The following is a 22,057-nucleotide window of genomic DNA, read 5'->3' as shown; positions in this document are numbered from 1 at the left end:
ATGGACCCCAGTACAGAGCACTGTGCAGCAATATTAATATACATCAGTGGCCTGCACCCCTCACTAAATCAGGGAACCACCTGCATTTGTTATTTAAATGACAAACAGCAGCTGCTGCAGTGGCAAGTGGAGCGGGGACGCAGAGAAGAAGGTGGACAAACCAATTCAGGCTTCAATCCGGTGAAGACGCGAGGTTTGGAGACATCAGCCTAATGAAAAAAGGCAGCTCCTCCGGTTTAAACACACACAGCACTGACGGCTTGGTGTCGCCTGTGATAACATTCGCTGTTTTCTTACAATGAAAGCTTCCAAGTATCACCTCCTGACATGAATCCCCTTTGCTACCGAACCAAATCTCCAACATGAAGTAATGAACTTTAAATAATGTCAGGTCAGAGGGTGACTGAACAGAAAACTGTAGAGCGATCGTGAGTTTTTATGGATTTAAAGAGTAGTAATGTAGCATTTACCTACTTCTAAAAGTAGAAGTAAGCATGTCATGAATGTAAAACCTTATTCTGACCTGTTCTCCGCTGTGGGACGTTTAAAATTTTCTTCACTGTTGACTGGAGTTAAGAGTTTCTGCTGCCGGAAATAACAAATGTGATGTTTTACAGCAGCTTATAAAAAGCTATTGGGCTGTCAGAAATGACTGTTTCATATTTGCCTTTATTTTTATGGCCTTTTTTTGGGAGGGGACACATGAATATAATACCACTCAGATAGATTGTTTTATAAAATGTTTGCCTTCGTTTTCCAGTAAAGCCAGACTTAGTAGAGAATGAGAGATCCCTTCAGAGCAGATGTGGACTTGTCTGAGAAACAGAATGAAATATGACAGACATAGTGGCTAATTTGATCATAGCCTGAAATTTCGGGCACCTTAATTTTACTCATTTTAATCATTCAGGTTCATATTAAAATAAAACAGAAAAAAATGGAACGGATATTTTGACCTTTAAACTAGGGGTGGGTGATAAATTAATTTTATTTATTTTTTGTCATTTATGAAGATAAAATTTGGGGAAATTCAGAGTTCAGAGTAATGTCAGCCCACATGTCTCTCATTACAGATAAAACAATGTTTGACTTAAGTGGTCTGCATGAAAGTTTTTCCAAAAAACAGCATTAAGATTTTAGCAGAAAGAGGACAGAAGTTGCCAAATCATCTGTTGCCATGTTTTCACAAAATGCTGCCACTATAGAGCACCACGTCACTAAAATCTGCTGCTGCCGGATAGTTAGCTCCACTGCTAGCCGTTAGCTTTCTCAGCAGCTTTTCTCTCCCATACACCGAGGATCCAGTTCAATATGCAAAGCTCCATTCCAAGCAATAGCCTGATCCAGGTTCGTTTCTTGGATAACGCAGATGTTTTTAATCTGAGAAACCTTTTTTTTTTCACCATAATGCAATTAAAGTTTAATGCTTTTTTTTCTAAAAAAGCATGAAAATGGCATTAATTATAAAATCTTGTTTTGCAAGCAGATTTTACAGCTTGTTTTTAGCTCCCAGAAGGGATGAGTAAAATAAAAGCAAATTTTTGAAAGCATATTCTGTCATTTATAATTTCTGTTTAAGGAAGGAGAGAAAATTTTAATCCACTTGGAAGTTGGATTTGGAATGAAAAAAATCAGAGATTTTTATTTTTAAGCCATGTCGCTGAGTCCTACCTGTAAAGACTAAATGCAAAGATGGAATCTCCTAAATAAAAGTAAAAGATGTTGATTGTGAGTCTAAAAGCATTAAACTGCAACATTTGTTCACTAAAAAAATCCCTCACCTGTGTCTGAAAGACGTGCTATCCTGAATGGGTGGTGATGTGTGCAGGGTGTTACCTGATGCTGTGATGGATACAGCCTCTGTTCCTCTCCTCCTCTTTGTGTCTCCTGCCATTAAACTGCTCTGCCTGGATGGTCAGAGACAAAAAAAAAAAAAAACATTAGTGACCGCATTAAATCACTTTACCAAAGTCAATAAAAGCAGACTCGTTGATAAAAATGACCAGATACAAAGTCTGCCTTTATCATCTGCGGTCCAGACGTAACCAGACTTTATTCTACGGAGGTTTTAAATAAACCTGTGAAAGCAGCAGAAGAGCAGACAGTAGAAACTCCATTAACATCTCCTCTTGAGAGAGCCGGCTGCTTAAAACTCGGCTTTAGCAGACGCGCTACAGCGAGGCCCCGTCAGGACAGCCTTTTAACTGGCAGTGTGTTCCATGACCTCAACGCCCATAAATCACATGACGGGTGTGCAGACTCTGGGTGTTGAGAGCTGCTCGGGGCGCGCTTTGAGCGAAGTCCCTATGTTGTATAATCAATAGATATAAAAATAAATGGCCTGACCGTTATTCTCTCCCTGCTACCTTTCTCTAATAAAATCCCAGTAATGCATATTTCATTTACTTTTATACTTATTGATTACCTGTACTCCAGTTAGTAAATCACGCGCCTATCGATCCCTCAATCGTACCTCTGTCGGACAGCACATAACCAGCCATTTGCGCCCCTGATAAAGAGCTCAGACATTGAACTCCCCACCGTAAATCTTTGCAAACTAACTTTTTAATTCCAAAATCGATCCACATTTAAACGTGGTATTATTTCACAAGGCACGCCTGCGGCATTAAAACTAATACAGCGACGCTTTTGGTTTTCATGTATGGAAGTCCATCCTGATCTCTTCCCTTGCCGCATCAAGGTCTGGGATGTGCAGCCACCACCACCCTCATCAATGTGCAGCCTAGAGGGGGGCGAGGACCCTTTCCCTGCTGCAACCGAGCCACTGTGGGAGCCATCAGGAGCCCACCGAGGCACTCAGAACAATGCAAATCAAACATGAGAATGCCATCAGCTGGCTCATTAACCAAGGAAAAACACAACCATTCATCTCGGAGCATAAACCAAAGGCTTTTTATCAGCATACATCATGGCTCAGTAAAAAACCCTAAGCAGCACTGTTGTTATTATTTAACAGCTGTTGTCATCAGTTTTCCAGATGTTTCTACCTAAATTTACAGAAACTGTGATGATAAAACTAAGATTGACTTTGGGGGTTTGGGAAAGGAAAAAAAATAAGTGAGAAGGAGTGAAGGTGGCCAACAACAACTAAACACTATCAAAGACACAAGGACATAGAAGAAGAAAACGATAGATTTCTCAGGTCATATGAGACACTTTCAAATGCAATGAAGTCCCTTTGGGCGGAGAGTAAAACAGCACTGACACAGGGTCAATTGTAATTTTGGCTCACACATCCAAAAGCAAATATATCAATTAGAAATAATAAATCTGAAGAGGAGCGAGAGGCCGCAGCTACAAAACCACCATCCATTTTCATTAGGCCACATGGTGCTTCAGGTGTGGGCAGGATCTCAAGATTAATAGAGGTATTCAAATGAATCAGAAAGGATTAGGGTCTCCAGGGGACATAATCGATAGCTCCAAATCAATAATCAATAGGCCACTCACACCAATATACTAACTGCTGACACTGTGATCTCACAATTAAAATGAAAACCAGGCAGGGTGTGGTGTAAGACTATGATTTATCTCATGGCGCAAGTGTTATTTAGAAATAAATAAGTCAATAGATAAAAGCTGCTGCTGTGCGGCTCAGGTGGGAGGGAGTTACGCATTTTAAGGTGGTCACAGCCCCACCACAACCACCCAGAGCAGCACATCAAACCCCAGAAAGCATTGCACCTGCTCAGACACAAGGATGGGTCATGTGTGATTAAGATGCATCAAACAAGCAATGACATTTTCTATTAATTTGGTGTCAAGTAAAAAAAAGAAAAGAAAGAAAACCAGAGGAGTTCAGAGTCAATTGTGAATTTTAAAAGAGTCATACACTCTTTATTTTAATTAATCTGCTGTGGTCTCCAGTATAAATGAATGAAAGCCTTGTGAGTCCATCTCTGTGGAAAAAGCTTTCATGCTCCTTTTTAAAGACGCAGAAGTTGATATTGGATCATCTCACCTCTGATTGGCTAACAGTAATGCAACTCTTCCACTGCCTCCGTTAGCTCTGCAATGCTGATGTTTTATCTCCACAGATAACACAAGTCTGAAGGTTTTCTGTCATGTTGTGGAGTTGCTAATGCTAACAGTTAGCATCTAGCCAGGACGTTCTCTGGTCTCTCCTGAACGCTAAATCTACAACAGCCTTCTCCGTCGTGGGTTAAGATGGGCCCATATCTGCTAATTTACAGTGTGACGTAGATCTGAGTGGCTTTTTCTGACCCGACCATTTCCCCATCTATTTTCCTTCAGCGGCTGATGCAGGAAATAGGGGTAGAAGACTGTTTTCACGTTCAGCATTCCTACTGGAAACATCAGCATAGTTGATTACCGGTATATAGGCCAGCACCAATGCCACCAGCACCAAGACACAACATATGCTGGTAACCAACTATGCTGGTCTACGCAGTTTGTTTTTCAGCGAGGATGCATGTAAAACTTAAGAGTGATCAATCATATTTCAAAAAGAAGAAGCATCATTTGTTCCTCAGTGAGACTCATCTTTGATGAATAGGTATGGTGAAACCACACATATTTCCTTAAAGGGACTTTACGGAGTTTAGAATTTTTATGCTCACGATTGCCCCCTCTGGCCAAAAGCGTAACGGCAGCTTCAATAGGAGGCTCGTGCACGAGGCGCGCATGCTGTACGTGCACACTCCTTAACGAAAATAACAGCTGAGACGAAGCTCTGTGAAGCTGACGGGGGTCAGCTTCACAGAGCTCTGAGAGCTGACAGTCCCTTGTGTGTGTGTGTGTGTGTGTGTGTGTGTGTGTGCGTGCGTGCGTGCGTGCGTGCGTGTGTGTGTGTGTGTGTGTGTGGCCCGGAGGACAGAGCGCAGGAGAACGCGCAGCTAATTAATTAAATAATTTGGTTTTGTACCTTTCTCTTCAGCACAGCTGACAAAGGTTTAAGATGGGTCAGTCCTCCTGCATGCTCAGATCATTCCCTTCCCTTGCTTGAAAAATTGTTCCAAACTGAAAGTTGAACCCACATCTTTTTTTATCTATGAATTCAATGCCGTTCAGCGAGTCTCAAATAAAAATTTGGGCATCTTACTGTAAAAAAATTATCATTAATGTAAAAAAGAAACTCTAAATAAACTGTGTTCTCACCCAGAATCGTACCCGGGTCTCCTGCACGAGTCTGACGTCAAACTAGATGAGCTAAACCACCACTGAAGTTTTGGGTATCTGTAACATTTATATCCTTGATTACAGCTAAAACAACGTTCAAAGAACGGTTCTAAGCTAAAATGGCTATTTTGTTGCTAATTTGCAGCAAATATCTAGAGAAAGTAGCTAAGGGTCCTCAGAAATGTAGCTAGGTTCATCACTAGGCGTTAGGAACAGCGACAAAGTCGCTGAGTTGGCACTACCTCACTCTGCTGCTGAATCTACGAATAGCAAATGCTACGGGCTATGCCTGAGCGTGAACGCGCGTGAAGCAGCCTGCTCGACCCGAGCAGCTCTCTTTTTCTGTGATTTTACAGAAAAACAGGCAATCACAGTAAAAATGCCAGGGCTCATTCTACAGGACCAGGGCATTGCAGGAGAATGTATGAAGAAGAAATTTATTATTTCTATGCATGTTTTGGCTGTCAAACTTCCATAATGCCCCTTTAATGATTTTTTGTTCGTGTTTTGGATGAACTCAGAAGACCCAGATTGGTACCAAGAGAGCAGAGCCAGGTCATGAGAACGAGGCGGCCAAATCACCGGCTCAGGAAAGAAGATTCAGCTCGTGCCGTCCAACAGAAAACATCAGAAGTTCCTCTCGTCAGAGCCCCCCACCCCCCTTTCTCCCTCATTCATTTGGGAGTATGATTTCTACTTTTTGAAGTGAAGGGTCTTGAATCGCACTATAAAGGAATTAAGAGATCTCCCCCGAGTCTGTCATTCAAATGAGAGCATGGCAGGGATATGAGGGCTTTTTAATAGAAGAAATTAGTATTCACAGTGCCTTAAACTGGAATCTGAAGGAACCTTTCAGGTGGAGAAGAAAGGGCCAGTTTAGAAAAGAAAGCCCTAAGAAGTCGGGGGGCTTTTCATAGCAGTCGTGTTTTTGCCCCTCATCAAGGAGAGCTGGAGCACTCTGTGAAATAACCCAAGAGAGAGGAAGGGAGAAGGCGCACATTGTGTCTGTGTGTGTGAAACAAAAATTAAGCATGCACCATAAATAGGCAGAGTGGTAACAACACAACGAGGAGTCCCACATACTCGAGGCCAAGAGGGCTGCTCGGTTCCTCAAAAGTTCCCCCCGTGTAGACCCAGCCGTTCTGGGGATGACCAGAAGCAAAGTGATGCTTTGATGAAAGACCGTTTGGATTTTTCTACTGTTTCTGTTCGGTCCCAGAAAATTTAAATCAACAGTAAGTCAACATTATATTTTTATTTCTGTGGAGACTGACCTTGAAAACTAGTAAGTGAACTCAGAACTAGAGCTTTTTGCACACCTTGATGCAGCATGCCTTTGGTCATACTCCAACCATCTCCTGTGTTTGACTACTAAACGGTGTTACCTGTTTCTGTAGAGCGAGGACGAACACCTGAGAGGGGAGCTCTCTGACGCCACATCAATAGGACACACTGGCAATGGGCACAAAGGGTTCAGCTAGAAGTAAAAGTATCAATAAAATACAGATCTTAGAAATCAAAATGAAGTTTAAGTGAAATAAAACACGTGGTAAAAGCTTACTTGGTTCCTGTCAGGTTTTCCAACAGGAGGCAGCCAGAAGCTACAAGGAGAAGGCCACATTTTGAGACAAATAGACTTAGTAGTGGGACATAAATGTGCTTTCTAACACGAGTGTATCTCACTTTCTCTGGGAACGATCTTGGGAGAAGTGCCTCAGTCTTTCCACAAACGCTGGCATGTTGTGGCTCTGTTGGACGCAGACACACGATTAGAAATGCTAAACAAATGCTGCAACGGTTTTAAGCATTCATAGCAGTGAAGAAGGAAATGCAGGCGTTCTTAAACCTTCCTGGGAAGTCGTCTCCTGTCCTTCCTGAAGCAGCAGGCAGCAGAGCAAGGCAGGCGATTCAGACGTGAGTGATACCCTGCAAAACACAAACCTCATTGTTCCGTGCAAGCAAAGGATCAGAAAAGGGAATAACTAGTGTAACAGAACAGGAACAGTTAGTGATAAATAAAATAATAACAATCATTAACCTCAATCAAAGCTGTTTAACGGAACTGTGACGATTTAAAAAAAAAACTATTATTTTATTTAACTTCTTAATTCCAAAATTTAGTCAAATCTGTTCTGTTTTCACCAGAAAAATGTAACACAGTCTCAAGACCTACTACTATTTTCACATAAAGGGACAGAGGCACCTCTGACAGATTGCCGTGCAGGCTGCAGGAAGTTGGTGGAGGTGCGTCGACTCTCTAAAGAAAGTGAGCTGTCCGAGTCCCAGTTGGGCAGGAGTCCTGCCACCGCCTTCCCGACTCCACAGTCCCCCTCGAAGAACCAGTCGCTCTGCTCATCATCGCCTGAGGAAACGTAAAAGCACAAATGTGTATTAATCACAAGATTCACCTTGTTTAATCAATGCTGTTTCAGATTTTTCTCAATGTTTTCCAGTCTGATCCTTTTGTGTGGGAGTCAGAAATGTCTGAAGCTCCTCACCAGATAACATCGGTTTCCCCCCAGAGGCAGTGAGATCCTCTCAGACCTGTCACTCAGCATGGTGCACACAGGAACCATGCCTCTCACAGTCAAGGTGTAGTGACAACTGTTAAATCAGAGGCCGCCCGGCCCCACCACGGCTAATGAGATTAGCAAAGGCTTCAGCGCTCATTAACACGACATGACAACGTCTTATTAGAGTCGCCTGGGCGCCCAGCAACTGGCCCGCTGTAGCAGAACCTCCCTCTGTAGGCCCAGCATTCCCACTCTGAGTGGAGATGGGTGATGTCCACCTGACAGCTGCAAACAGTCACGAATCCAATCAAAGTCCAAGCTTTGTGATACCTTGTCTTCCTTCGTCGTTTGTGAACAGACCGGGGTCGCTGCTGCAGGTGCTGCTGGTTTCCCTGCAAAGAAAACAGAAACGTCTCCCAATCTTCTGACATACAAGAGCCAAGATCTTGGTTTAGATTTGTCATCTGAGAGTAGAGGTCGGCTGATGTTAGAGCATCTGAGAAGTGAACAATGTGAATGGAACATTTACATGCTCTGGTCACATCAGTGATCGACATGTAGCATTCGCTAGTAAAACTGATGACTGGAACTGGAGGTCGACGTGAGTGGAAATGACACAAAAAGACGGAGCGTGGTGTGTTCTCTCTTGCTGGGATGGTAAACACAAAGGCATCGAGAGCGACTCTGATCGAAGTCACTGAGTGACATCAACAATCTAATTGAATATCCTCCGCTGTCAGCTTCAATCTAATCTGGTCTGCGTTGTGGAGGATGACAGCGAAGAGGAACACAGTCTCGTGTCTGCCCCTCCCTCTGGGTGTGCCCCTCACACAGATGAGCTGCCGCTTGCACACAACAACTGGCTGACATCTGCTGCGGGGGCTGCCACTGCTTACCGTCCCGACTGTTCTGCTGCCGGTCCCCTCCACACCCTCAGGCAAACCCCAGTTACACTCCATCCGCTGCCTCGGTAAACCCTCACCCTGTATTTGTCACACCTCTACAGGGTTAAAGACAGATGCATAAACAAGTGTTCAAAGTTTCAGATATGTATATGATTTTGAGGCCACAGAGGTAGTTTTATCTGTTAAATAACTAATTCATGACTGAGAAAAGGGAGGCTTAATTCTCTCGACTGCCTAGCAGTTTCCACCCTGTTTATCATCTCTGACCTTGCTTGCAGGAAAAAGCTGGAGGGTCAGATATGCGCTGATACGGAGCTTTGCCATATTGCTGAGGCCTCTGGACGACGCCAGGATCAGGAAGAACGTCCGTCCAGACTGCCTGTCTAACCAACGGCCAGATGGTCCTGCGTCATCCCCCTGAACATCCACGAGAAGCAGATGTGAGAGGGAAGCAGGCCTCTCCGGGGAATCTCAGAGATGTCTGGACTAACCGAGCAGCCCCAGACCATCACTCCACCCCCATCCCACCTTTTCAATCCCATCTCTTGTGACTGAATCCTGTAACACACCTCTGGAAACATCAGCTGGCATCTGGCACGCACAGCACTTTTAGCCAGCTTCCGATTTGGAAGCAAAAAGTCATTTTAAGTTGATTTAGAGGGATTTCAAACAAAGTCTGAAAGAGAATCACAACTATTAACATTTAATTAAAGGCATTCATTAAGTATTAATCTGTATTAAAGGTGTAATGTGATGTTGCTTGGAGCAGGATTGAGCCGATGCGAGACTGTTTCCATTAAGTGCTGCCTAATTAATGCAACTAATAACTGGCGAACCCATTTTTCATGAGACACAGCACCTCTTCTTCCTTCAGCTATGACCTTAACCTCCGAAAGTTGATGCAAATATTGAGCAACTTGCCAACTAAATGCTGCAAGAATATCTTAAACAAAACATCACAAATAATCCAGTCCAGGAGGCGGGGAGGGATTTTGTACTATAGATTAAATTCTATAATTAGGATACGTGTCCAAGTGAAACAAAGGCAAGGGCAAAACTCCAGCGTTGTGGGATGAACTGAACTCCCCACATGGCCTTATTGTTTCTACACAAGCCAAAGAGGTGAAGCAAAACACAGTATCCAGATGAGCACTAATCATTAGGATATAATCCTCAGCTCCTGGGAGAGGCAGAGCAGTTTGCACAGAGATTACAGGCAAGCCGCCATTTATTGAGCCCAGGCTCATTCTGCAGAGGAATAAAGCAGAGGAGAGTTGGAGAAGAGGGGCAAAGTGCTGATAACAATGGATCTGTGGGCTCTTCAAACAAGCTGCCTCAACCCAAATCTATGCCCTCTTCTATTGGTGACTGATTATAAGGTTATCCCACCCTCCCTGAGCTGCTGTAATTGGATTAGTCTCAGAGATTTATGAAAATTAACTTCAGCAAATGCTGCACTGCCTTCTTGAAAAACTCCTCAGAGTTTGAGAAATCTAAATTACAGCACGGCAGAGCTGAGCAGGGCTCAGGGTGGCTTTGGTTTTCCCGAGCACATCAACAGAAGCGACTCACAGCTGAAGACGGAGCTCGGTAGGCGACTACCCCACAGGTTAGGCCTGTTTGCTGGGCCAGCCTGGGTGCCAGGTGGCCTCACTGCCAGCAGGCCAGGCCGGGCCGGACCTAATCAAGGATGTGGAGCCCAACTGGAGGTTCCAACATCTGCTCTCTTTGCACTCGGGTGACCGAAGGCAACGCTCAGCTTGGTGTGTGCAGAACGGGAGTGACCTTGATGAGGGGGACATTTTTACAAAAACTCAAAGTAAAAAAATTAAATAATCCAACACATTCCAACAATGGCATCTGAGTCTGACAAACAAACCACAAGACCTCAAAGTATAAACATTGGTGTTGTAACACTGTCAGCCCCTCATCACGGCTGCCATTTCTTAATATCTTTCTTCAAGTCTTAACTGTGGGATTGTTCAGCCTTCGGTGCAGAGTGGCAGTCTACTGAGCAGCAATCAGCGCTGTAGCCATTGTGTAAGTGAGAAATGATTGACAGCGTTCCTGGGTGCTCCCATTTATTTCTTCTCCGGAGCTGTTTTCTGTCAGAACGGCTATTGATTTTTCCATAAAGTAAGAAAACAAATACCGTTTAGGGGCTAGAGAGGTCAGCACAAATTAAACCAGACGATGCAAAGCCTTCTCTCTCCCATTATAACCCACTTCCACCACATTTTCTCAAGTGCTTTATATGACAGAATGATAATGAGATAATGAAATAAAATACACTGAAAAAAGGACTTTAAAACAAGACTAGTACGGTTTTAAAAGAAGTAAGTATTCAAGTAACCAGCTTTACCCTGAAATATGGCCTTTAGGAAATCCATCCAAGACCAAAGTGTATTTTTGACTCCTGGCCTTCTAAATTTAACACTGGTTGATTATATTAGCCTTGAACAACAGGTAAGATGGTCATCATTTATCTTTTTACTAAATCACTTCAGGATCAACTTTTTCTGTGGCAGAGTTTGAGTGCTCCTGGCAGCTATGTTATTGTCCAGGCAAGTTTGCAGTTTACCCCTGGGGGGAAACCCTTGGACATCTCCTTTCCATAGGCTCCAACATCACATTTTTGAGGCCAAATGGGAGGTGGCCACCACCTCCATTTTGACCATGTCACAGGTTCCGTCAAGCCCAGACAATTCCAAAAAAGGGATTGCCTCAATTTTAGAGCCGCATTGTGGGGGCTTGGGGGTCTCACATGACACATTGGTTCTAAGCGAAGGACGAGACAAAGAGTGGTTCAGGTGACCTTTAACAGGAACAAAACAAAAACGTCAGAGACCAGGAGGACCCAGCATGGAGGAATACCAGAGTCCTGTTCTAAGAATGGTTCCTACGTATGAGATCCGGGTGAGTAGGCTTTGATGAGGCCCAGTCAACATGGGTTACATGGACTCTTCCACCAATGCATGAATGAGGAGTCAGACGGGTTTGATGAATTGTGGTTGAAGTAGCAGACCAAGACAGGAGCTCTGGCAGGCCCCAATTGGCAACTGGAACATGGAACACCACTTTTTTAGTGGGGAAAGAAATTGCTGGGTATAGTTGGGCTCACCTCAACACATTTGGCTCTGGAACCCAAGTCCTTGAACGTAGTGGGACTCTGGGTGAGAGGCAGAGAGCCAAGGTGGGCATCTTGTAAGCCTCAAGACTCTGTCATTATGTTTGTACAATGTTTGAATATGAGGACGCCCACACTTGGTACTGAGGCTGTGCAGGTTTAAGGTTGATGACTGGCTGTGGAGTTACAGTCATGCAAACTGCAGACCTATGTTTTGGACAACAGGGTGAAGAGAGAAGCAGAGCTGCCAACTGATCACCACCTGGTGGGGAGTTGAGTCACATGGCTGGGGAAGATGCCTTGTAGACCCGTTAAGTCTAGATTTTAGTGAGAATCTGATGGGAATGGTTGAAGGTTGTCTTCAACTCCCACTCTGACCATGTCTTCTGGGTAGTGGGGGACAATCAGTCTGAATGGACCTTGTTCTCCTCTGCACTTGTCAAGGCAGCTATTGCTCCCTGTGGCTTCAAAGTTACTGGATCCAGTGGAGGTGTTAACCATTACCCACTGTTGGACACCAGGGTTAGGGGAACCAATAACCTAAATAAAAAGGCCTCACTCTAACTCTCACCTGTGACCACATGACTCGTAAAAAGACTAAAAGAATGAGATCCCAAAGAGAAACAGAAGAACAAATTCCCCAAAGGGTCGCTGATCTCAGAAATACAGTTAGGGGTTTGGACATTTAAGCTTGACATGGAGTTGATCTGCAGCTCCTCGATATCGAAACAAGCCCGCTGAGGTGGTTTAGAAATTTGGTTCAGACGCACTCTGGACACCTCCCGGCTACCGCGGCGTTACGGGTGGGCCTACCAGGCCTAGGCCCACCCACCTGCACCTGTGGCCAACCCAGAGCGGCCTCGAATCGCCTTGACCAATCACAGCAGGTCATTTCACAACAACCAATGCCCGTTTAAGTCACGGTTTTCGGCTAGTAAAACAGAAGAAAATTACAAAAAACGGGTGGTTTGTGTACAATTTCTCTAAAAAAAAGTTGTAGCCCGGTTTCTAAAATAGTTTAATGTGATGGCGCAATAGTTCTAGTTTCTTAAAAGAGTAAGCAAGGAGCTCCCAGCAGCATCTCCCACGCTCTGTGACCAGTCATCACAAGAATCTTCTGCACCACCAGCACCTAAAGTTAGCAAAAAGCTAGCTGTTGCTTGTGTTAGTTCCTCACAGGATGTGGATTTTGTTAGCAGCATGTCACAGAATGATCCAGCGGCAGTCACCAGCGCAACTGTTGCGTCCTCGACTCCGATGGACCCGTCAGCTACCAGTGAGCCAGCATCGCAGCCCAAACTCAAGCAGTACCCAGTCAAAGTTTTTGGTCATAAACCCAGGAGTTTTTCTTCACAGTGGTATGAGAAGTATTCATTTTTGGAATACATTGTTTGTCATTTATACACCGGCTTTCACCTACATCATGGCCCCGCCCTGTAGGAAGCCGCTGTTTGTTTCGCGCGCGTGAACCTGCGCGCCTCTAGCCACGTACTGCACTTGTACGATTCATGCACGTACAGCACGATTCTAGTTCTAGTCACGTGAACTATAAGTTCACTATAAGTTCACTACAAAAGACGAAGTGGAACCACGCTAGAAACACACAAGCACTCAGGAAGATGGTGCCACCACAGGGATGGGATTTCTTGATGAAATCTCCAGCAAAACGCTTTAAAACTGGAGGAGAAGCGAGACAGTTTGAAACGTATGAAGCAGAGAAGCGTGTGCGTAGGTGGAATGATTCTTGGCGGTTTAAAGAAGACGGGAGGCGCAGAGAATGGCCGTGCTCGAGTTGAGCAGCGCCTCGCCTGGAAAACAGACGAATTTCCTGCATGCTACACATACAGGAAATTGTGACGATGGCTGAAGATATCGCGTTAGCGTTCACACTTGTTCAATTTTCTATTTTAATTCTGGTGTCTGTTAGCAGCTGAAACACATCCTCACGTGCTTGTGGATATCATATATTCTATATGAAAACATGACTGAAATAATTAGTAAAGGTTATCAGCTGTAGCTTCAGTGTGCTCATAGGAAACGTGACAAAAGAACACAAAACACATTTCTCTTTATGGCCTATATGTCATCATCAACATAACATGATTTACAGAATACATGTGACCAACTAACATTTCATGTTCTACCACCGGATGTTTGGATCAAAATATGAACCAATCAGATCTTAGATCAGGTGAGAGCCAGGCGTTTCCCGTCATCCCCTAGGTTTTGCAGCCGATGGAGAGCAACTACAGCGCCTTGCTCCAAAATCTGCGGCCGCCTTGATCTCACGGGGTTATCGTTGCCTACGTATGCACGACGTCAGAGCAAGTCGGCGTCAAGTCGGACACAAATCTAACCGGCATGCACTGCTCGCCAATCACAGCTGATCTAATCTGAGCAGAACTGACTTATCTCGAACACGGCCAAAGGCTCGAGTACAGCAAAGCGGAGGAGGTGATGTACTGCGTTGTGTGCCGGAAGTATGCGACGACAAAATCGAGTTTTGTTGAGAGAACAAACAAATTCAAACTTGAATATGTTATTATGTTTGACAATGTGTACAAAATAAAGGTTTATTACATTTAAAACGGTCCAGTTGTTATTTTGACTCGTTTTGGCAGCTGACCAGCGGGGCCGGTAGATTCTTGGCGGGGCCGGTAAATATTCAGAGTTACCAGCCCGGCTGGCCGGTTGGTTTTGAAGTTAATGTCCACCCCTGCTTTTGCAAACTGAGGTGATGACAGCTGAGGCCATTGTCCAACAAATTGTGGAGGTAATTGCACCATTTGAGTTGGACCCAAACTTGTGCGTCGGATTTGATTGTGCGTCTGTCATGGCTGGACAAAAGGGAGGTGTTCAAACAATCCTGAAGAGCACTTTTCAAAATGTAATGTATGTACATCGTCACTCCCACAGACTAAACATAGTCCTGGCATCTGTGGCATGGACATCTGCTGATGCGTCAACTTTCTTTGACACAATCAACTCTCTGCACACTTTCATGTGTGGCAGTCAGCGGCATGCATGTTTCCTTGACGCACAAAAAAAAAGTATCCCAATCGGAGACCACTGGAATTGGAACAAGGATGTGATTGATACAAGATGGAGTTCCAGATCAACGGCAGTGAGTAAGGTGCTCATTCTGTATGATGCAATCCTTGAAGTGCTTTCTGAATATGCTGAAGGAGGGGGCCAATGTCAGATTGATGCACGATCATTATTACAGCAGATGCGAACGAAAATATTTATTTTTTTCCTTGTGCTTTTCAAAGAACTGTTTAACAAGTCAGATTTTGCCACCAAAGGCCTACAGTCCACCACTGTGTCTGTGACAGACGCAGTGAATTTGATTGAAAAGCTCAAACAGTCACTGATGGACATGTGAGCCAGTAATGGTGAATTTTTGAAAATGCTGACCACAACAAATCAGATTATAGAGGACAACAGTGTTGACATGTTTGATATAACGCTGCCCCGTCGCACGTAAAAACTTCAGAGTTGATTTGAGCTAAGTGTAATTGCTGCATCACTGTGAAAATCGACTAGAGTGAGAAGTGAAGACTCGCAAGTTACTTCAAACCAGCTCCTTGACTGCCAGCTAAATAAACTTGGTGCCAGGTTCCAACGTGACTCCTACGGTCTAATGAACCCTGCTGACTCCCACCTGTGACAGAAGCTTGACTGACATAACTAACAGTCTGAATACGGCAGTAAAAGCTCTTTCACATAACCACGAGTGAGTCGTAACTTTCTGTGTTTCTGCAGCACACAAAAAGGAAAAGAGAAAGAGGAGAAACTTTTAAAACACTCATGGATGTGATGGATGGATGCAGTGAAGAAGTCTTCCCTCACATTCACAGCTTTCTAAAAGCACTGATTACTTTGCCGATGACGCCATCCACTGTTGAGCGTATCTTTTCCAGCATTAAGAGAATAAAAACTGCCAGCAGACGCTCTATGCTCACCTCACGTCTGAACTCGCTCTCTCTGTTAACGTTTGAGAGGGATCTTACATCAACTGTTGATTTCGATTAAATTATTGACGTATTTAAAAGCCGACCTCGCCGATCACTTCTGTGAAACAGATGACAACAATGTCCAGGGAATAATTAGGCTACAATGTTCCTAGCCGTGTTAGTTGCAGGTTTGTTTTATTGTTTTGTCTCGAGTTTGCATCATCTCAAGAGTTACTGTTGGGTCAAACAGACAAAATAGTTCACTTCGGGTTGGTTTTCTCTTTTCGATTTGAAGTGTTTTTGTTTTTTCACATTTTAAATGTTTTTTTGGGGGGGGGGGGTTTTGAGACAGGGATTGGAGTAAATTTTAATGTCCTTCACCGTGGTTTTACTTTTCTGGTGGTTTTTAAACCGGTGTCGTGAACATGTTCAAGCAACACATTCTGACACCCAAGGCGTCAAAATATGACGCGTGTGCTAAGCCTCAATATATGACAATTCGGGACACCCCAGCACATCAGGATACGACGATCAGGGACAAACAGCTGACACAGCGGCCCAGAGCGTCGCTATCCGACGCCGGTGGTGAGACGGACATTAGAACTACTTGTGAACTACTTCACCTTCCCTTCACCCCAATCCTAACCTTAAGGTCACCGTTTATGGACCTTAAGGTTAGGATTGGGGTGAGGGGAAGGTTAAATAGTCAAATAATGTCCGTGTGACCCATGGTGTGACCGCGCATGTCAAACAGTGACGCCAGCGGAGCCACGTGACCCGGCGTGTCCCTGATCGTCGTCTCCTGACGCGCTGGGGCGTCCCGAATCGTCATATATTGAGGCTTGGTCACACATGTCATATTTTGACGCCTTGGGTGTGAGAATGTGTTGGTTCAAACTCTCCACTAAAACAAATTCAGGTAAAGCGATTGTTATAATTAAACTGTGCTGAACGAAACTTAACAATAAACAATGTTCAACGTGTTAAAAAAGGATCTGATTATTATTATTTATTTTTCTTTTTTCCCCAGTGTCACAGAGTTGATGGTGCTGTGCGCCTCTGATCTGATGTTAATCAAGTTTAGTGTTTTCTCTTGCTATAGCTTGCAAATATCTATATAAGAAGGCAAAAATGTTCAATGTAAGCAGGGTTCAGTCGCGTTGTGCGGATATTTTCCTTATGAAGAACGTTTTTTTTAACGATGACGGAAAATTCTGAAGGTTCATTTGAGAGAGTGTAAATTACACCTCTCATGTAAATGTGCAAAACTGTAAATGCTACAGTTACACAAAGAGACAACGTGAGATAACAAAATCAATCAAGAAAATATTCCCATCAGAACATTCTTCTGGACACATTGTTAACGCAGGCTTGCTGTGGAGAGGAGCTCAGAGCGCCCAGTGCAGCAGAACCAGAGGAGCACATGATTTCCTCCTACTGAAGCTATTGGTTTCCAGCTCTGGAAACCCTTCTGCCAGTAAGAGACTGGCAAACTTCTGTTTATTTCGTTTGGCGAAAATTTCCCAGATTTAAAACTGGCAGCAGTAGCTCGTGTTACACGGACGGCGCAGGGACACAGATTCATCCTAAAATAGCTGTCTGTCTGAGAGCAAAAGTCCAAAATCTCATGACTATAGCCCCTTGTTAGTCCCCTTGTATTTTATTACACACATCACAACTCATCTTCTTAGAGAAAGACAGCATCAAACATTTTGCCACCCTTCCCTTCCTAGGTTGCGTTGCCAGTTGGAGAAAGCAAACCCTGAATGACACGGCTACCACACAACCACGATCTTCGAGCTTCGGGGTCCGATCCAACTGTCATCTTTTGGCCACCCTGCCTCGCGTACAGCCAATCCCCAGTGTCCACACGCACACCCCGCCCACCGCCCTTATAGGTGAAGTCCTCCTCCAGTCCTCGTTAAGCATCCACTGGAGCATTTTGTACTTTGACAGAAAGGAAATCAAGTGGATATTGCATCAAAAATGAGAGAGAGAAAAAAAAATAAACACAATACGATGGATATACGCAACACTGGTGGTACAACTTATACTAAATATTAAATGAATGAAAATCAGTTAACTCATTCACTGCCATTGACGACTAAAGTTGTCATTTGCATGTTTTTACTGTGTGGGCGTCGGAACGAGCCCCCGCACCGTGAGAACAAACATCTCAGCTCTAAAGCCGATCTTCACCCGCGTACGTCACACGTCACATGATCAGGAAGCAGAACATCCATGTGTTAGGAAATCGTTTTGGGCCGCTGTTGTAAAAAAAAGTGAGGCGCGAGCTGGAAAAGCTTCTGCCGATCACAATTCAACAACGGGTCATAAAAGAACGGATAACGCTCGAAACACGCGGACTCTTCCTGATGTAAGACGCGAGTCTACTCTTTGTTTTGGTTGTTTTGGCATCGACATCATCCTTGCGCGCAACGCTCTGTGACTCTTAAAAAAAACTGTAAGAACGGTTAGAAACGCTGGCAGCGAAGGGCTTTACCGATCAGGAAACGGCTGGCAGTGAATGAGTTAAATGACGGTAAATGTTTATTATTATTTTAGAAATGAAAGTGACAGGAAAAGCGCTGCTGGTAATAAATAAGGACAATGAAATGTGATCTCTGTAGGCATTGTTCCTACCAGCTGATTTTCACTTGTTTATTAAGGCCCATCCAAAAATGAAAACCTGGTGCTGAGCCCGACTCCCGGGACAGTTTTTTTGAGCATGTCCTGCTAGTAAGAGGCCCTTGGGTGGACCCAGGACACAGTGGAGGGGTTAAACATCTAGGCCTGTGTTTTCCAACCCTGGTCCTCAGGGCACACTGTCCAGCGTTTTCCTGCTGCCGCACTCCGGACTTACATAAACAAGTGATTAACAGGCATCTGCAGCACTTGATGTCGTCCAGACAAGCCCATTTAAATCAGGTGCACTGAAGCAGTCATGGAACACACGCAGGACAGTATGCCCTGAGAACCCGGGTCGGGAAACACTGATCTAGGCTGATCAGGGAATGCCTTGGGGGTCCCACAAAGGAGCTGGTGGAGGAAGGTGGGGAGAGGGCACTCTGCTGCCCCCTGAGGGCTGTTGCATTAAAGAAAACTTCTCAACCTTACTGGATAAGTGGTTTCTCTTTCAGTGCAGCAAGTAAATCTACACAGATTATCATTTGTAATCTGATGTTAAGGCATCCAAATTCTCATTGCAGCGCTTTACTCTAATGGAGTTTCATGCAGTGACTTACCTTTCTATCAACGTACTGAGTGTGTATTGCATTGATTGCTTCACTGTAATAATATATTGTCCCTCTCTGTAAGTTAAAGCCACATTTAGGTTTGCTAAATGAAATGCACACAGGAGGGTGAAAGCTGGGACTGTGGGACAGTCACAGCTTTAATTACCCAGCCAAAGACGGGCATATATTTCAAAACAAATCAATACCTCACCAAGTCACTAATTTATTTGTGACAATAGTTCTCAAAAGGAAATAATGAGCTCTCAGACGCCCGAGGGCAGAGCTATCAAAGATGCCCTCCCTGATGATCATTTCAGATATAAGAGATTAGAGACCATCATTCATTTTTAATGCCAAATCGGCACTTTAAGATAATAGGGTTGTTGCTTTTTTCTGTCTTGTTAGAAACTTATGCTAAATATCGACAAGTAGCTCAAGGAAAAGCAGTATTGTTTTTTTGGTCACTTTTAAAAAATGTTCCATTTGAAAGTACTTTTAATACATTTCTGTTATTAACTTATAATGCGGTCTAAAAGTGATGACATTACCCATCAGACATGTTTTCGTCCGCAGCATCTCTGTGTTCTTTGCCCATCTTTCTCTTCCAGCACTCGTTTCCCATCAGTCTGCCTCCTTCAGTCTGTTTCTCTGCTCCCATCCATCCACTCGACCTCCTCTTCGATCCTGACAGACGCTGCACCTTAGTTGGCCTTTGCCTCCTCTTCCCATTGTTCCTCACGTGTAATTTCTGCTGAAATCTCACCCTCACATCTGGGGTCATACGCTTGACCTTCCTGCGCCTCCTGAGTGGCTGCCCCGGATTACTCTCAGTGAAGGAATCAGACTCAGGCCAGGAGGGATGCCTCGACCGGACGGGGCTTCTAATGACACAAGGCCAGTGGTCAGTTGTAGTTTCATCGTCTGAGTCGCTGTAGTTGGCCACAGATGCATTTAAAGAGGACAGGTTCTCTCTGTAATCTTTAGCTTCATCCAGGCTGGACTCAGAGGCCTCAATCCAGCATCGTCTACGTGCCGTCGGGTACACGGAGGACTCGTGAAGGCGTTTACGACCCCGTCGGCGGCGGATCTGCCGGCGATGCTGCAGCGGACTTATGACCATCTCCTCCCACAGCTCCCCGAGCTTGCTCTGCTCCGAGGCCTGCTCCAGTGCAGAAACCAGGTCCTGCACCAGCTCATCCATCATGATGCTGGAAACAGAAACACCACAAAAGAAACACTTATACTCCACAAGCAAACTAATATAGGAGTTCATATTAGGTGAGTTCTTGCTGTGTCGTGGTTCTAATTCCATGCTGTCGTTCTTTTTTTAAAACACAGAAACGGTTCCGTTACCTGTTTTGTCGCTACGTTTCGTCTGCGGCTGCAGACTTCCTCAGGCTGACGCTGATGGAGGCGTCACTTCCTTCTCCGTTTATCCGCGGGCAGCAGAGGACGTTGTCGCCCTCTGCTGCCCGCTCTCCCCTCTCCGACGATGCAGTCCCATGTGCGGTCCAACATGTAAACTCCATTGTCCCTGTTCATGGTCCCACATCCACGTCTCCTTATCTCGATTGCTTCTATGTATGTTTTATTGCAGAGTTTGCATGGGATTTCGTAAACATTCGTATACATCGTAGAAATCGGACGACAACCCAACACACGAACAATAAAACATAGAAAGGAGTGTGAGAAAGAGGCAAGTAGAAAACACACGAGAGCAGCAAAAGAAGAAGCAGAAAGCACAATAAAGAAGTCAGCCGTAACAGATCACTGCATAAGAGAAAACCATATAATGGACTGGGACAACACACGGATCATAAACAACAAACAACAAAAATACAAAAGATGGATTAAAGAAGCAATCGAGATAAGGAGACGTGGATGTGGGACCATGAACAGGGACGATGGAGTTTACACGTTGGACCGCGCATGGGACTGCATCGTCAGAGAGGGGAGAGCGAGCAGCAGAGGGCGACAACGTCCTCTGCTGCTCGCGGATAAACAGAGAAGGAAGTGACGCCTCCATCAGCGTCAGCCTGAGGAAGTCTGCAGCCGCAGACGAAACGTAGTGGAAAAACAGGTAACGAAACTGTTTCTGTGTTTAAAAAAAAAAAGAACGACAGCATGGTAATATAGGAGTTTATTTGAAACACAAGTGAAACACATCGTCTATATATGATCACTAGTTATGTTTTATAAATCTGAAAGGATAAACTAAAACATTCCTTCTGTTTGCCTATTTATTGATTCATCTATGTAATTGTCTTTCGTGAAGACTCACATAGCATTTTATTGAGTATTTCTACATTAGAAGACGTTATCCAGATCAGGTACGATTAACCAAAACAAACACTCCTATTTATAAAATTTATTTTAACCCAAGAGAGCCAAACCATCCCGGAAACTGATCAACCTTATAGTATCAAACAAACCCAACAATTTTTTTTAAAAATATCATGAGATTTTCCATCATTTTCATCCTTTTTTTTTTAAATTTATTTCTGTTTCATGTTGCAGGCTGATGTCACCCTACAGTCCAGCAGCAAAATGGCATTGATAAAGCTCACGTAGGAGGAGGTGCGTCTTTGTTGATCGTATTTGTGAAATAAGGCCTTTAAACGCGCGTGCGCATCACCAGCAGCTCGAAAACGTGGAAGCCGTTAGTGCAAAACGCGGTCGAGTCTTTGCAGCGTTACTGCAGCAAAACAATAGCAGAGGCAGGCTGGAGTATCTGCGTGTTGCATAACAGCTCATATCATGTGAGCTCAGCACAAGGAGGAGGAGAAAAAGCACAGCCACACAGCTCCGAACTATCGGCAACAAAGCAGCCGTTTCTGAGCGTTTGACCGCGGCCACACGGATACAGAGACGACGGTGAATATTTACTGTAGTCATTTCATAACAGCGTAGGGCAAAGCCCGCCGTACCCGAGCACTCACCAGTCGCAGCTTGTCTTGTTTTGTTTTCAGCACACAGCTGGGACAACAGACGCACCTTCCGCCCAGTGATCCAGCCAATCCGGTGGCTCCGCTGCGGAATGACGTCATTCCAAAACAGCCCGCAGTAGCAGGGAGCCAAAATTCAGCCTTGGAGGATGCAGATAACAAGCTGACCACCATCATTACGTCATTAGATTAAGATATAGCCACAGTTCTGCTGA

The 22,057-nt window shown here is 44.5% G+C and overlaps 1 protein-coding gene across 3 annotated transcripts in view; it reads right to left on the bottom strand.

The window, feature by feature from the left end:
• LOC107392408 (G patch domain-containing protein 2-like) overlaps nucleotides 1-21,972 on the bottom strand; it is a 27,420-nt gene extending 5,448 nt beyond the window's left edge. Inside the window, exons 1-9 of one of the 3 annotated variants that reach the window (XM_015970195.3) lie at nucleotides 21,837-21,972; nucleotides 19,446-20,105; nucleotides 8,004-8,065; nucleotides 7,364-7,522; nucleotides 7,007-7,086; nucleotides 6,844-6,908; nucleotides 6,722-6,761; nucleotides 6,546-6,637; nucleotides 1,837-1,907 (exon numbers count right to left, since the gene is read on the bottom strand). In XM_015970195.3, coding sequence (XP_015825681.3) covers nucleotides 1,837-1,907; nucleotides 6,546-6,637; nucleotides 6,722-6,761; nucleotides 6,844-6,908; nucleotides 7,007-7,086; nucleotides 7,364-7,522; nucleotides 8,004-8,065; nucleotides 19,446-20,101 — 1,225 coding nt within the window. In that variant the 5' untranslated portion in view covers nucleotides 20,102-20,105; nucleotides 21,837-21,972. Of the gene's footprint in view, nucleotides 1-1,836; nucleotides 1,908-6,545; nucleotides 6,638-6,721; nucleotides 6,762-6,843; nucleotides 6,909-7,006; nucleotides 7,087-7,363; nucleotides 7,523-8,003; nucleotides 8,066-19,445; nucleotides 20,106-21,783; nucleotides 21,801-21,824 lie in introns of those variants that run through there. The other 2 variants (XM_015970197.3, XM_070546650.1) reach the window with 2 other exon arrangements.
• Nucleotides 21,973-22,057: the final 85 nt, after the last annotated feature.

Source organism: Nothobranchius furzeri, chromosome 18, assembly GCF_043380555.1.
Source record: "Nothobranchius furzeri strain GRZ-AD chromosome 18, NfurGRZ-RIMD1, whole genome shotgun sequence".
In the NCBI taxonomy this organism is placed as follows: domain Eukaryota; kingdom Metazoa; phylum Chordata; class Actinopteri; order Cyprinodontiformes; family Nothobranchiidae; genus Nothobranchius; species Nothobranchius furzeri.
This window is presented reverse-complemented; position numbering and strand designations above follow the sequence as displayed.